The sequence below is a fragment of the Thunnus albacares genome, chromosome 18, assembly GCF_914725855.1.
Source record: "Thunnus albacares chromosome 18, fThuAlb1.1, whole genome shotgun sequence".
Lineage (NCBI taxonomy): Eukaryota > Metazoa > Chordata > Actinopteri > Scombriformes > Scombridae > Thunnus > Thunnus albacares.
Genome location: NC_058123.1, coordinates 29775569 through 29790298, shown reverse-complemented (window position 1 = coordinate 29790298; position 14730 = coordinate 29775569). Strand labels below are relative to the sequence as shown.

General features: G+C 38.0%; 1 protein-coding gene across 5 annotated transcripts in view; it reads right to left on the bottom strand.

Annotated features, from left to right (window-relative positions):
- Positions 1-14730, bottom strand: part of LOC122968399 (3'-5' RNA helicase YTHDC2) — a 49814-nt gene that overhangs the window by 23872 nt on the left and 11212 nt on the right. For all 5 annotated transcript variants that reach the window (XM_044333590.1, XM_044333588.1, XM_044333591.1 and 2 more), the window contains exons 12-24: positions 14500-14635; positions 13325-13451; positions 12049-12114; positions 9844-10022; positions 8925-9021; positions 8401-8488; positions 7557-7637; positions 7363-7445; positions 6374-6479; positions 4946-5065; positions 4546-4818; positions 2440-2566; positions 2104-2309 (exon numbers count right to left, since the gene is read on the bottom strand). In XM_044333590.1, coding sequence (XP_044189525.1) covers positions 2104-2309; positions 2440-2566; positions 4546-4818; positions 4946-5065; positions 6374-6479; positions 7363-7445; positions 7557-7637; positions 8401-8488; positions 8925-9021; positions 9844-10022; positions 12049-12114; positions 13325-13451; positions 14500-14635 — 1689 coding nt within the window. The remainder of the gene's footprint in view (positions 1-2103; positions 2310-2439; positions 2567-4545; positions 4819-4945; positions 5066-6373; positions 6480-7362; positions 7446-7556; positions 7638-8400; positions 8489-8924; positions 9022-9843; positions 10023-12048; positions 12115-13324; positions 13452-14499; positions 14636-14730) is intronic.

Sequence of the window (14730 nt, the reverse complement as noted above, 5' to 3'; positions counted from 1 at the left end):
AACATCTGCTATTGTGATAGGGTCATCTAGCAGTAGCATGTTCACATTATAGCCCTCAATATGCAGTGGGTTTTCTCCCTCACCAGCCGAGGGGTTCAACAGCCTCTCCATATGTTCTTGGAAGTCGGCTATAGATGGCATCTCTTAGTGAAGAGTTGAGGAAAACTCCTCCTTCCAACCAATAGCCCAGCACAACACTGGCGGGCTGTTGGTTGAAAGGGCAGATTGCTAAGCGTCGAGGGCTGGCTAGTTTGCTCTGGGCAGCAGAGTTATACGAAGATTCTGCTTACCACATAGCCATACTATCCAGGTTCTGGTCAACGCTGATGATGGGTACTTCCAGTGAACTTATGTTGAGAACAAATTGATCAATATTAATAAAGGGCATTGGTTTCCTGCCACAGGGGTTGTCAGAGTGAGTCAAAATAGAATGCATACATAAATGATGAACACACTTTAACAAAACCTGTGCATTAATCATTTCTTCAGGGAACACAAGTTCTATAGCCAATGGGGCGTGATAAGATGGCATGTCAGTATTTTGATTCACTTCAAAGCTTTTAACACAATTAATGTAAAAAGTGATTAGACAGTAATCCACTTCAGAAATCCATGTTTTCCTCCTGCGGTATTATTGTCTTTGCAAACTTGAATAATACTCTTTCCATTGGTGTTTATTGTTTCATCAACAGGCTTGTAATACATGTTATTGCAACCTTCAAGCAGCTCTTTCACCTTATCTCCACAACTAGTGTTCATGTCACCAACCACCACATATCCCATGGTGTTATCCTGGGTTCTGGCCTGGACTTCTGAAAACTTCCCAACTCAGACCTTAGTCTATCTTTTGTCCATACATGGGGGATATCGGTACTTGTCAATCTTTCTCCTCTTGTTGACATCTTCCCTCTATCTAATCTAGCTACATAAACAAGCCAGTGAGACAGAAACGCTGTTGAAATGAATTTTGCTGATCTGATTTCTGAACCTGGCTGCGTTTCAAGCGTACATTCTGTGCAAAGAATTTCTCAGTAAGAAGAACACAGAAATCAAGCTTTGTGATGGCTTCCACAAATCATCGGAGGTACCAGACACCAAACAAGCTAGACAGCGTGACCCCACCCCCCTATCTTTCTCCATGTAGGAGGTAGCGTTCTGTGACTGGATCTGAACCCGATGAGTCCCCTTAACAGGGTGGTTAACGGGACTCATCAAGGGGTTTTTTTTGCCTTAGGCTTCAATCAAATTCGAGGAAATTAAGTAGAATTTTCTCTTTGTCTCTTCGACTCTTCCAATCCTCTGCATCGATGTGTGTCATCTGTGTTAAATGTTGCAAGTAGATATGCAATCCCTGTTGTGAAGTGTGAAGCCAATGTGTGACATTAGCCTGTTGAGTGGTCAGTAATAGATGAAATAAAGCAAAAACTTGCAAAAAGGCAGCTTCTTAAAATCTCCAATGATTCGAGGAGGGCTGCTTTGTGAAAACATTATGACCTTGTTGAGACAACAGATAAAACTTCTAACCTTCCTCCACAACTCCTACTTTTAAAGAGCTTCATGATCATGCCACTAAGTTCTGTTTATTCTGTTATAATAGTTTGGACTGTTGACAAGTTCAGCTGGGACAGATGTTTTGAGTTTACCAGCTACCTGTGGATAATCAGCTAGAAGGTATAATGCCATTATTATGTGCTGCTGGGCTGCCGTGTCATATTCTGTGTTGATCTGTTGCCATTATTTGATTATTTTTCATGTGAGAAAGCCTTACCAAAACAACTATATAACTCTGTCTTTGAAGAAGATATAGGTCTCAGGTCAGGTTCGGGTCTCAAATTCTGCAGTATTGGGCAGTTCAGGTGGGTTGGTGAAATTGGATTTTTGCAAAAGCTACAACAAATATGCTGAAATTAATATACTGAGTCATTTCTGTCTTTTACAGAAAAAGATTTTACATTAAACCTTTCATGTTTAACAATATATGGGTTCATAATGTTTGTGTTAGTGTGTGATGGGTGCACTATTCATGGATAGAAGATCCCTTTAGTGATAAGACCACATTGTAGAGACATCATGACACATCAATAAAATGATGTGTTTTCGTACCTCCTTGAACTGGGATTGACTCAGGATGGATGTGGGATGGAAGTGGACTTTCTTCTCCTTGTTACTAGAAGGCAGGGAGGTCTCCTGGTTAACATGGACCAGGTTTGGATACATGCCAGCCACCAAGGCTGCCTTCACCACAGCCCAGTTTTCAGAGTTCAGGTTCACATCACGGATGTCGCTGCCCCCACGGGCCCGCACAAAACCTGGGGGACATTTATTCATTCATTCGACAAAAGCTTTTAGAAATGTTCTGATCAGGTCTACTTGGTGAGAACATTACCAATACTTGGTGTAGACAGAATGGGCTATAAAGGAAATTGAAGTGGAACTGACCAATGGCACGAAGCTGTCCCAGCAGCTGTGTCCTCATGCCAAGTATCATGTCCATGGTGGCTTGGGACAGAAAATTCTTCTCACAGAAGGATCTCTCCCAGCCATCACTGCGGGCCTTCTGCCATGCCTGAAACCACACAGGACAAACATGAAGGAAAATGTATTACCAAGCTTTCAACTAGGGCTGGGTAACATGACCTAATATAATTAGAGATGCCGATACCATTACTGATATCGGATACCAGTCCGATACTGACTCAAATAGCTGGATCAGGTATCGGTGACAATGGGCCAATCTGGTAGTGGATACCACTATTTTAACAAATAACAATTCAGTATTCTTATATCTATGTATTTATTTTTTACATTTTGTTTTGCAAAGTTAGGAAAGCAATGTTTAAGTCAAGCTTGAGTTTTCCTTACACATAAAAGAATGATCCCAGTCTTTTTCATACAGTGAGGTATACAGCTTACACTGGTATCACATCGCTACTCAGTAACTGAATCAATTCTGGCTATTATCCATGAGTCAGTTACAATGGACAACTAAAAAAAGATGCAATGTTGATGATGATATATGATTTCCAAAATACCTAAATGATCTCCTGAATTTCTATGCTATATATATATATATATATATATACACATACACATATACATATATATATATATAATTTATATTGTTATTGTAGTAACTAACTAACCTAGTCCATCTGTCTTTGGCTGCAGATATGTGGTGATGTGTGTTCATATTGCGGTGCTCTGAACCATCCAGACATTTGTCTGTTGAGCTGTCATCAGGCTTAACTGTGATTGGCACAGCTGTTTCAGAACTACTAGTGCAGTGCCCATTCAAAACGTGCCTGTTGGGAACGGGCTGATTGCTTGGCCTCTGGCCACTACTTCAACACATAGAAACATTAATACATTTGATGTAAGGTGTGAATATGTATATACACCAACGACATGGAAGAAACTAACATTCTATTATACACAGATGATATAAATAACAGGCTAAGTACTCCAATAGCAAATACGTGTTCTTTTCTCATTTCAAGTAAAATAAGGGCTGCATTTAAAAATAAATAATGTGCAACCTAAAATGAAGTGGAACAGTTATACTGGGCTCTTAGATCATTCCTATTTTCTTTGACTTCAGTTCAGATTTGAGTAGGTATGTTTGCTCCAAAGATTTGTGCTTTGTCTGTAGTGGTGCTACACAATTGCCATGTTCTCAGAACATATCAGACAAACTGGTTTTGAACTGCTGGTGGAAGTGTTTGTTCCATTTTATGCATGTAACTAAAGTCGTGTATTGGGCTCTGGACGCTTCCAAAACGCAGGTGACCTACACTCAACCATGTACCTGAACACCTCCTGTGTAGTCACTCACTGCTTATCTGCTAATTGTGCTGTTAATGTTATGAATTCTGTCTTGACATGGGGTAAGAGTGTCCATTCTTGATTAAAAGCTCTGTTTTCGCTGTCCACTTTTCTCTTTTTAGAGCACTTTTCTCTGACTCGCCTTTTCTCTGTCATGCCTTGTCTCTGGTCTCTCTCTGGCATGCTGAAGTTGGTCGGCAAAGCCCTGAAACTTTGCCCTGCCCGTGCACAAAGCGGAGCGGCTCACTGAGCACTGGTTTATTCAAAGTTTATTAATATTAAACGTATCGTGTGTGCAAATTGTTGCACTCATTGCAAAACATTGCACTCCCTTGGGTCCCATACACCCACCAAGTGTGGAGTCGATCAGATGAATGGTTCAAGAGATATTGCGAAAGACATACAGACAGTGATTCCCTCCTTTAGTAGATAGATGACAGCAGTGGTGTGACTGGCTGAGAGACTATTTAATATCACCACGTCTGCTGATCTATATTCACCTTCACTCAGCCCCTTCAACTTAAACTAGGGCCCAGCTTATATTTCAAAGAGAAAAAACATTATTTTGGTTAGTAGAAATATGTTTTTTCTTCTTTCCTAACTTGTTAATCATCTTAACATCAAATTCATTGCGACCAATTGGGGGAGAAGGGGTTCCAATACCCAGGTTGGTTCATATCCCCCCTGAAATCAAGCAGATCTTATACGGATCCCCCCTCCTACCTGGAAGGCTCTCAGCAGGGCCATGTGGTCACTGAAGGTACTGGAAGTGAAGCGTTTGCGGCAGTGTAGAGCAGCTCTTTTCTGAGAGCCCTGAGCAGGAAGAATAAAGGGGTCACGATACCCAAGCGTACAGGCAATGGTTAGAATGGGGTCCAGACACTTGAGCACCACAGCACACAGCACCATCTTGCCCAGGTGGGGCTCCACAGGTAGATCAGCCAGATGGTAGCCCAGATCAGTCAGATCTTCATACTGGTCCATAGCATCTATTGTCTGAAGGGAGAGATGGAGGAAGTCAATAGAAACTCAATGAGTGCTGGAATACTGTATGTATATGTGTATGTATGCATGTGTGTAGTCTCTTGTGAGTTATATAGTCGTATTTCTTAGTATTTGTTACCTTGAGCATCTGCACAGCATTCCTAATGGCATGTGCAGGAGGAGGCTGTGGAGCTTTGGATAAGAATTCAGACACTGGACAGGAGGAGGGAGCCAGCAGTTTGGTCTGCAGACACAGTTCCTTACAAACACAACATGACATATTATCAGTATCACAGATTAATATCCTGCATTTTTAAGGAAAGCAGCACTGCAGGTTCTCATCAAGATTTACTTCATTTTATTAGAATCCTCAAAAAATACAAACTGAGAAAAGTGAAAATGAGTTAAATCTTGAGTGTGCTGTTGTGTATTTCAGCAGTTCCACATTAAAAAGTGAGTAAATCACAGCGGCTACACAGTACATGTTGCCCTGTAATGTTACGCTGAAAGAGGCAGGTCAGTCACCAAAATATGATTTCTCCACATTGGTCCATGCAGAGCTGATGATGCAGGATGACATTACCAAAAATGTCCAATCAATGAGTTATATTCAGTCCATATGACTTCATATTTACGCCTCTCAGTTCATTTGTAATAATTCAGTGTGAACTAGAAACAGACCAGAACTAAAAAGGCAAAACTTAATCTGAACCGTCTGGAAAAACTACAGTTGAGAAAGACACCTTTGTTTTTCAGATAGCCCAGCCTCAGGCATGACAAAATGAAAACATGCTGTTTGAAATCTTTAAAAAAATGTCAAAACCAGGGTATAATCTTACTGTTTTCCTACAGTTTTGTTGTTACTGTTTTTCTTGTTATTCTCTCAACATTACCTCAATAATCCATCAATTGCCTTTTAAAGGAATAAGCCATGAAAAATCTGTCTTTTTAATTCCCGGAACATCCATAAAAACCTCTCAAACCCCTCCAGCTATATAATCCACCGCTCCATTGTTTCCTTTCCTCCAAACAATCACTGCATCTCCAGCAATTCTCAAAGTAAGTTATGTTTAGTAGTGCATTTAGCTATAATGTGGAGTGTTTGGTAAAAATCTTAGTCTCTTCAAGTCATGCTGTGAGGAATGTCTCAAAAAATCATAATTTAAAGCAAGTAATTTCACATGTACCAGGTTATGTGTATATGCAAATGTGTGTTAACCATTTATTTACTTTAACTTCTAGAGAAATGTGTAAGTGAACTCAGTGAGGAAAAAATTCTTACTAAGGAGTCCTTCAGTTGGACATAAACATGTTTGTGAACCTGTTATTTTATCTGTAAGCTACATAACAAATGTGTGGGTGTTATTTTCATAGTATTAGGTTAATACTATTTTTAGATTAATATTATAGTGGATTTTTGATCCAGTTCTAGTAAATGAACTGTTCATACAGTATTTATTGTATACATACACACAAATGCAGTGATTTATCATAATTTACATGTGAACCTGTAAAGTCAACATTTAAAAAGATAAAAAAGGATTAAAGTTGAAATGCATGTGTCTACCTGCAGAGGCATCCGCAGCAGCTGTGGAACCTGAAACTCCAGCATGTTGTTGAACCTGAGTCGACTGAAGAGGTGGAAGCAAATCCCTGGTCTGCAGCGCCCAGCTCTGAGGACATGCCACACATTCAGTAGATTCTTTAGATTATATCAAACCTAGATTCATATCAGTGGGTAAAAACTGATATTAACAGGTCAACAGAGGCTTTCATGTTTAGTGACAAACAATATAATATATATTTTCATCCTGATCTGAATCCGCACAGCGCTAAAATGAAGTGTGGAGATAGGCCTGGCTATGCAAGACCAGGTCTTATATTCACGTAAATGTTGATTAAATATGTAATTGACATATTGAAATGAATAAATATACTAAAGCGCAAGCATCAAATAAAATCTAATTAAATTAAATAATCAAATTGAATACAATATAAAATTCAATTATTATATTGAATCAAATAAATTAAAATTAAATCAAATATTTACAGTGCCGGTCAAAAGTTTGGACACACTTTCTCATTAAAGGGAATGGGAAGGTGTGTCCAAACTTTTGACTGGTACTGTACATTGAATAAAATGACCTTCAACCATAGCTCAAACCACATCCAGGCAGAGGCTGTATGCTGTCGGAGCTCAGCCTTTCAGATCAGCTTTATTCTCTGAGTTACCCTAAAGTAGCAGTGTAACTCAAGAACTGGCCCAACATACTAACTGTTCCATTGGATTGGGTAATGCAAAAAGTATTACAAGGTGATGCAAAAGTGATTGTGAGGTAACACCATACTTATTCCTGATAAAATAATTCCTACTGTGACCTCTTTGTAATTTTTCACTTGGAGTGAAATATTCACACTGCAGAGCCCAGCTGTGGTAAAGGAGAGCAGTGCTGCAACACCAGCAGGCTGAGATGGACAAAAACCTAATAGCAATCTTTAAGATCATCACTAGTTGAAGAGATTACAAACTCTGAATATCGATATGATTGATGTTACCTTCCTTTCCTTTGTAGAGCGCTGGCTTTTGAGATCCAAACTGTCTTTAACATAGATACATGACTGAGGGTGTCAAAGGATTTCTACAACAGGAAAAAACTTTTATTAGTTAATTACACATGTGAAATTGTATCTAATGTTGAACATCATGTTACTGTTTGACTGTAAATCCATCTCTTCAGCAGTGACTGTACCTCTTTGACCTTTCCTGAATCAATGACGAAAACAACATCGTTGATGGTGATGCTTGTCTCAGCAATGTTAGTAGAAAGAATCTGAAAGGAATGAGCAGTTATAATCTAGTTTGACAGTGAATTTCCTGGAAAATCCAATTGATAATAGGAACAGTATAACAGTATAATATGAGAAGTCAGAAGGTTCTCTCTATCTTAAGGGATAATGTACAGTATGAATGTGTGTATGTCTGTGTACTGACAAGTGCAAAATATGAAATGCAAGTATTACAGTGATGACAAGATTTATGTGAAAATTTAACAGATGTTCAATTTATAAGTATATTAAATGTGATGGAAAATCATTTGTTTCATTTGTGGTTTTTCTTATAAATAAATATTTTTCACAAACCCTACTGGTCACCATTTGGAAAATGTTTTTTTGCAATTTGGTTGCAGACCTTCTGACTCAAGTGCAATAAACTCCAACTGTGTTATGGAACATTGTGTCATTTGACACGTAGCACATACAAGATATGTTATACAGTCAGTGGTATTCAGGGTATAGTAGTTGGAATGCACTGATTGCTTTTCTGGAGAGCTAATGCGTCAGTATTGGGAAATAGGACAGTTAACCAGTTGGGGTGCACATCAAGACGCCACTGATTTGTGTAGCCCTTGAGTGATGAAGTACAGTGTAAGAGTTTAAGAGTGTCTTGTGAAACAAAAGTTTTCTTTATAAAGGTGGAAAACTTTATACCATCTAATGGCCCAAGTAAAGCCTTACTGAAAGTCATTATGAGTGTGGTGGATTGAAATGACACATTAAAAAAAGTCAATGACATCAGTGAAATGAGGGACTCACTATCTTCCTAACACCAGGTGGAGAGGTTTTCATGGCTTTCTTCTGGTCCAGGGTTTGCATGTCTGAATGTAGAGTGAAAACCTGGTACCTGAGAAACATCAACCTCTGTCAGAGACACACCACACAATATGCTATTTTGCCACCTGGACACACTTTAATGGGGTGGACAAAATATTAGGAACACTTTTCAATATAATGCAGTCCAATATACCACTGCCACCCACTACAACCTCAATAATAAACAGAGTAGTAGTCTTCATTGGGAAACACTGAAAAAATCTGATGTTCGCTAGTTCACTCGTTCGCATCATACCCAGTTAGGAATTATTGGTAAGCAGAGTTGTTGTTACCATGGTAACCACAGGTGTCACCAAATCAATCAGGACAGAAATCTTAGAGATTACAATTTTAAATAAAACATAACCTTGTCTTACTTTAGTAAGATCATACTAAAACATACAGTATTACATATATACAGTATATGTACTGTATGATGTTCAAATTTTTTCAATTCTTCTTTTTACCTTTCAGAGTGTGTGGAGAATCTCTTATCGTCGTAGAGGATGCGGTCCCTGAGTGACACAATCTCATCATATCCAGGAAGAAAAATCAGAGTAGCACCTGAAAACCATCAGATAAAGGATCATATTATGGTCATTCTGAAACATGATCCATATTCTGTGGAAATCTGGCTGTGATTACTATTCATGTTGTTGAGGCAATAGGTCAGCTTCGTAGTGCGAATCTCCTTCATTTAATTAAGGATATCATTGGGAAATATTGTTATATATTGCTGGGAAGAACTTCCAGGCCATATTGTACTTAGTGGATTTCCATTGTATTTTCATTATTTAGCCAGTATGATGGTGAAACAGGTTTTAAAATGCATTCTACGTGGTATTAAAAAGGTCTGAAAAAGTCTTGAACTCAACTCAGTGAACCTTGCAGAAACCCTGTAAGGAAATGTGCTCCAAATCCAAAAATGCTACAAAATGTAAAACATATACACAAGTGAAAACACAAACATTAATGGAAATGCAAAAAATACCAATATATATATATATATATATATATATATTTTTTTTTTTTTTTTTTTATATATATATAAATATATATATATATATATATTTTATATTTTTTATATTTTTTTATATTTTTTTTTTTTTGCATCTTGTCCACTGTGAGTGGATGAGTTTCCTAGCTACTGTAGGTGCTATAGTGACAGTATTTGCGGCAGGTCTGATGGTGACAACTGAAACTCCACAAAAAAGGATAAAATAGCTTCCTGCAGACCATTAATACCTTCTATGGATGTTTTTGGAAGATACTAAATTCATTACTTTCTCAGACTTTTCAAGACCTGCACATAAGAAGCTTCAGTGTTTGTGCTTTTACTCTATTTTGTTCTTATGGGCCATTGTACATATAAGTGCTGAGCCTCACCATCAGTGGTGGTAGAGCAGATGTTGTGCAGCAGATCCATGATGAGGTCCAGGTCCACCCACTCATCATCAAAGCTGTGGTGGTATAGTTTGAGTAGCTCCTGGTCTTCAGTGCTCAGCTCTGCACTGCCACACTGCACCAGAGTGGACTCATCCAGGCTACTCGCCTCTCCCAAAGGACTGTACAGGAACAGGAATGTAGGTGGAAGCTAATGACGACTCTTTATAAACCTACTACAACAATATTTCAATCTGGACAAGCCTATGGTTTTTTCATGGACTGGGTGTGGAGATGGGGGTGACATTATATTTCACTTTTTCAAAAAGAAAGGCCCTCCTCAGTGTTCTTAATAATTTCTTTGGATCCTTCCTCTAAATTAAAAAAAAAACCTGCAACATCCTCCCCCCATTCATGTCAAAAGGATATCAACGTACATCTCATTTTATCATTAATAACAAATGGAGTTAAAGCATGGAGACTTTAAAATGGTGTGTCTCAATTTAAGCCTTCTTAATGCAACAATCACTTCCATATAGCCACCAGTGAGCATAACAGAAACAGTAAAATTAGTAATTAAAAATTTATGTTAAATATGACAAAATAGAGCATCCTTTCACTAAACATTGCACACATTTTGAACCTAAGGCTATAGCACTGCTTCTTTAGAAAAAATAAAAAATGATCCTCCTCCACAATAATTTCCATACAGTCCCTTGAAATCAGAGTTTGATTCTATATTTGGATTTGGATTTGAAATCCCCTTCCATTCATAAAAGTTTTTTGCCTCTTGTTCCCTCAGTTGGATGTTGTTCTCTTCTCTGTGCGGAAAGATGTATGTGCAGAGTTTGATTTCACATTCATCTGCTGAGGAAGGAAAGTTTCTCTGTACTCACCTTATATCCAAGTTTAAGGCATGTACCTATGAGCATGATTTGTGACATCACAACTAATTTTGGGCCAATTGTGGTTCAGTATACAGTATACTTGAAACCAGTGCATCAACACTGAGAAGGGACTTTTCAGTGAAGTAGAAGACATCTTGTATCAAGCAGTTCAACTTTTGATGGCAGGGAAGGAGGAGATGATGTTTGAAGGATTGTATTTTCTTTGTGTAAAGACCATATCAGGCACAAGTTATTATTCAAAGCAGAGTATGTGTATATGTCTTATAGGGCAGCGCAAAAAATCGGTTAACATAAGAATCTCTGCCGATTCAGAATCGATTCAGAAATTCCAATTCAGTTCAATTCAATTCAATTCAATTCAATTCAATTTTATTTATATAGCACCAAATCACAACAAAAGTCATATCAGGGCACTTTTCACATAGAGCAGATCTAGACCATATTCTTTAATTTACAGAGACCCAACAATTCCCCAATGAGCAAATACTTGGCGACAGCGGTAAGGAAAAACTCCCCTTTAACGGGAAGAAACCTCAAGCAGAACCTGGCTCTCAGTGGGCGGCCATCTGCCTTGACCGGTTGGGTTGAGAGAGAAAGGGGGGGGACTTCCTATTGACTGAGTGGACTAAAAGAAAATAAATCTTACTCAGGTTGACATTGAGGAGCAAATGTTTACATTTGACTCAGTGTGATCTTTTTTATTTGAGACCTATAACAGTGCCTACTGCAGTCAAATGGAAAGAGTTACTCAAAACATCAATCTAGAATCAAATCTATGAATGAGAATTGATTTTGAATCAAGAATCGAATCCATTTCAAATAGTGAGATTTCCTGAATCGTGCACCCCTAATATCTTAATACATGTGTGGAGGGAAGTAATTCTCTATCTGAAAAAGGTCAATTTCAACTGAGTGACTACTTTTATTTTGTTATTCAGAGTTACAAGTACTTGGATTACTATTGTGTATGGCCTGTTTAAAGCTGTGTCTTTCCTCTGAGGTCCACTTCCTGATTGAGACCAGGGTGACTGGCACAGTTCTATTAAAATTCTGTTTTCTGTGTTTAAATAAAGCTCTACACAATATATAAGTATCACAAATCACCAGGGTGCAACTTGTTTTTGCATTTCGTGCATGCTTTTCTATACTACATTCTTTATTGTGTATGGCCAGAGCTGCCATTCAAAGCACTAACTTAAACTCATAGTTTTTAGTTAAATATGACAAGTTTTAGAGATGTGTTGTTTCAGTTCACATTACATGGTCATGTTTTGTGCATTGATGTTAAAATTACACTCACATGGAGGCTTTGAGAAGATCCACAGCATCTATCTGCTGGAAATGTTGGGCAAAGTCTAAGGCAGTCCTGTAATGAAATGAAAACACTGTTGCTCAAAGCATTCAGATTTAAACATGTTCTACAGCTGAAAGGAAAATCTTAAAAAAAGATGTAGAGTGTAAGCTACAACTCTGGGGGCCCTGGAAGGCAAGTGAGAAAAAAAAAGTCTGGTGATCCATTTTCTACATCTGAGCTAAATTGTTTTCTCTCCTGTGTTTGACTTAAGAAAGGCGAAAAATAAGGTGAAAAAAAAGGTTTTGCCAAGATAATCTTTTTCAGTTCCTTCATTTTTTTTCATCTGTGAAACAGATGGGAAAAAAAAGTTTTGCCAGGTGAAAACCTTTCCCACTCACAAGGGGTGAAGTGTCTCCCATTACCATGACTAACATTGAAGTAAACTAACATTAGCTACACAGTCAACTTAACCTAGGTTGTAGCTGTTGGTTAGTCATATTAGTCATGTTTTTCACTTGCTAGCTAGCAGGCTAACAGCTAACGTCAGTATAGCTAACGGTAACAGCAGATTAGTGCTGATTAAAATACATCTCTAGCCAAAAGAAAGACATGACAGTAATATTACATAACTTGCTAACACACAATATATGTACCTTGTGTTTAGAAAATGGGGTAGTGGTGCACTTCAGCCTCTTGTGGCCGAAATGAGACAAAAACAAAAATGATCCTGACCGATTACATTTTTTTTTTACCTGCCAAAACTTTTTTTCCCCCCACCTGTTTTCACAGATGAAAAAAGTAACTTAGAAAAATGATCCTGGCAAAACTTTTTTTCACCTTGCAAAACTTTCTTTTTTCCACTTGTTTCATGGATGAAAAAAAAATTAAGGAACTTAAAAAGATTATCCTGGCAAAACCTTTTTTGTTACCTGCTCTTAAGGCATAAACACAGGAGAGAAAACAATTTAGATCAGACTTAGAAAATAGATCACTAGAATTTGATTTTCTCACTTGCCTTCAGGGCTTCTGTATACAACAGCTACAAAACTGGTCATATTGTGAAGACGCCTGGAAGGATTAAAATGCAAACTCACACTGACAAAACCTTATGTTGAAATTTCACAAAGCCTGTAAAATTACATTTCTATGGACAATTTAAGCAAAACTGATGAACAAATAACAGTGATTGAGACTGTAATATGACTTCATTGACCATAGCAACTTATCATAACTATACATACATCTATCGTACATATCAGCTTTGTACTACAACATATCCTACCATCCATTGGACGCCTTTATGTTGATGTTGGCCCCCATGTTGAGCAGCTGCTCCATCTGTGCGAGGAACCCTCGACCTGCTGTCACCATCAGAGGTGTGGCTCCTGTCTCACTGTGTGTGTAGTCCACTAAATAAAAGCATACATGTTTGAGAAAACGACTGGATAATGGATCATTTTATTTTCTACACCCACTTGTTATGTTGAGGATTGCACAGGGCCACCACTAAAATATTTATATTTTTTATTATTATTATTATTATTATTATTGTTGTTGTTGTTGTTGTTGTTGTTGTCGTTATTATTATATTAATTGTAAAAGGAACAGTTCACTATTTTGGGAAATTGGCTTTCTTGCCAAAAGTTATACCTTATCAGGCCTGTGAAATAAGCCAGACCCAGGAGACAATTAGCCTAGCCTAGCATAAAGACTGTATGCAGGGAGAAACAAAGAGCCTTGCTCTGTCCAAAGTTCAAAATTACACTAACACCTCTAAAGCTCACTAGCATCTTGTTTTATTAATCCATACAAAACCAATTTGTTGAGGTTTTACAGGGAGGTGTATGCTGGAACTATTTCTTAACCACTCATGGTGATGACAAGACTTCCTGGAGTCTTGTCATCACCATGTGGTTGCCTGGCAACTAGTGGAGACTAAAGGAAGTGACTGTGCCTAGCCGAGAAATACAGTGGTTCCAACATGTAACAAGTGTATAAGTAAAAGCAAAGAAAACTGAAAAAGAGTGGTGCTATAGCATAATGTTTCACATGGGCAATATGGATAAAATCCTGTCATGATATATATAATCTTACATCACAATATCAATACAGTATGTCATCATATAGTCCTATTTCTGGATATTCAGTTTCTGTCTGTTTCTGGATAATCGAGTAACTGATACATCTGACAAATAAAGGTACATCATCACAGTGATGATGATGAAAAAAGATAAATATCAAATAGCCATGAGGAAACATATCCCACAATAGCCTTATGAACCTGGTGACATTAAAGGTTAACTGCCATCGTGTAAATGGCATTGAAAAATCAATGATGGTTTATATGATTTCACAGTGTCTACTATCACGTCACTAAACTCCTCCAGCAGTAACTTGAAATACACATGACTCACTGGAATTGTAAGTAAGAGCAGAGATCAGCTTTGATAGTCATACCGTTAACATTTTCATAGAGGATGAGGTTGAAGAGCTGAATGAAGGTATCCTGGTCTTCATTGAGGAAAATGTTGGAAATGCATGCGTCCATCTCCTTCAGCAGCCACGGTTCCAGCTGTTCTGTTCCATTCATATTCTGCAACACAAAATTACACACTGACTCAAACTGGCTGTAAGCATCAACACATCTCCACTCAGCATAACTTGTCTGGATGAAACAATTACAGTATA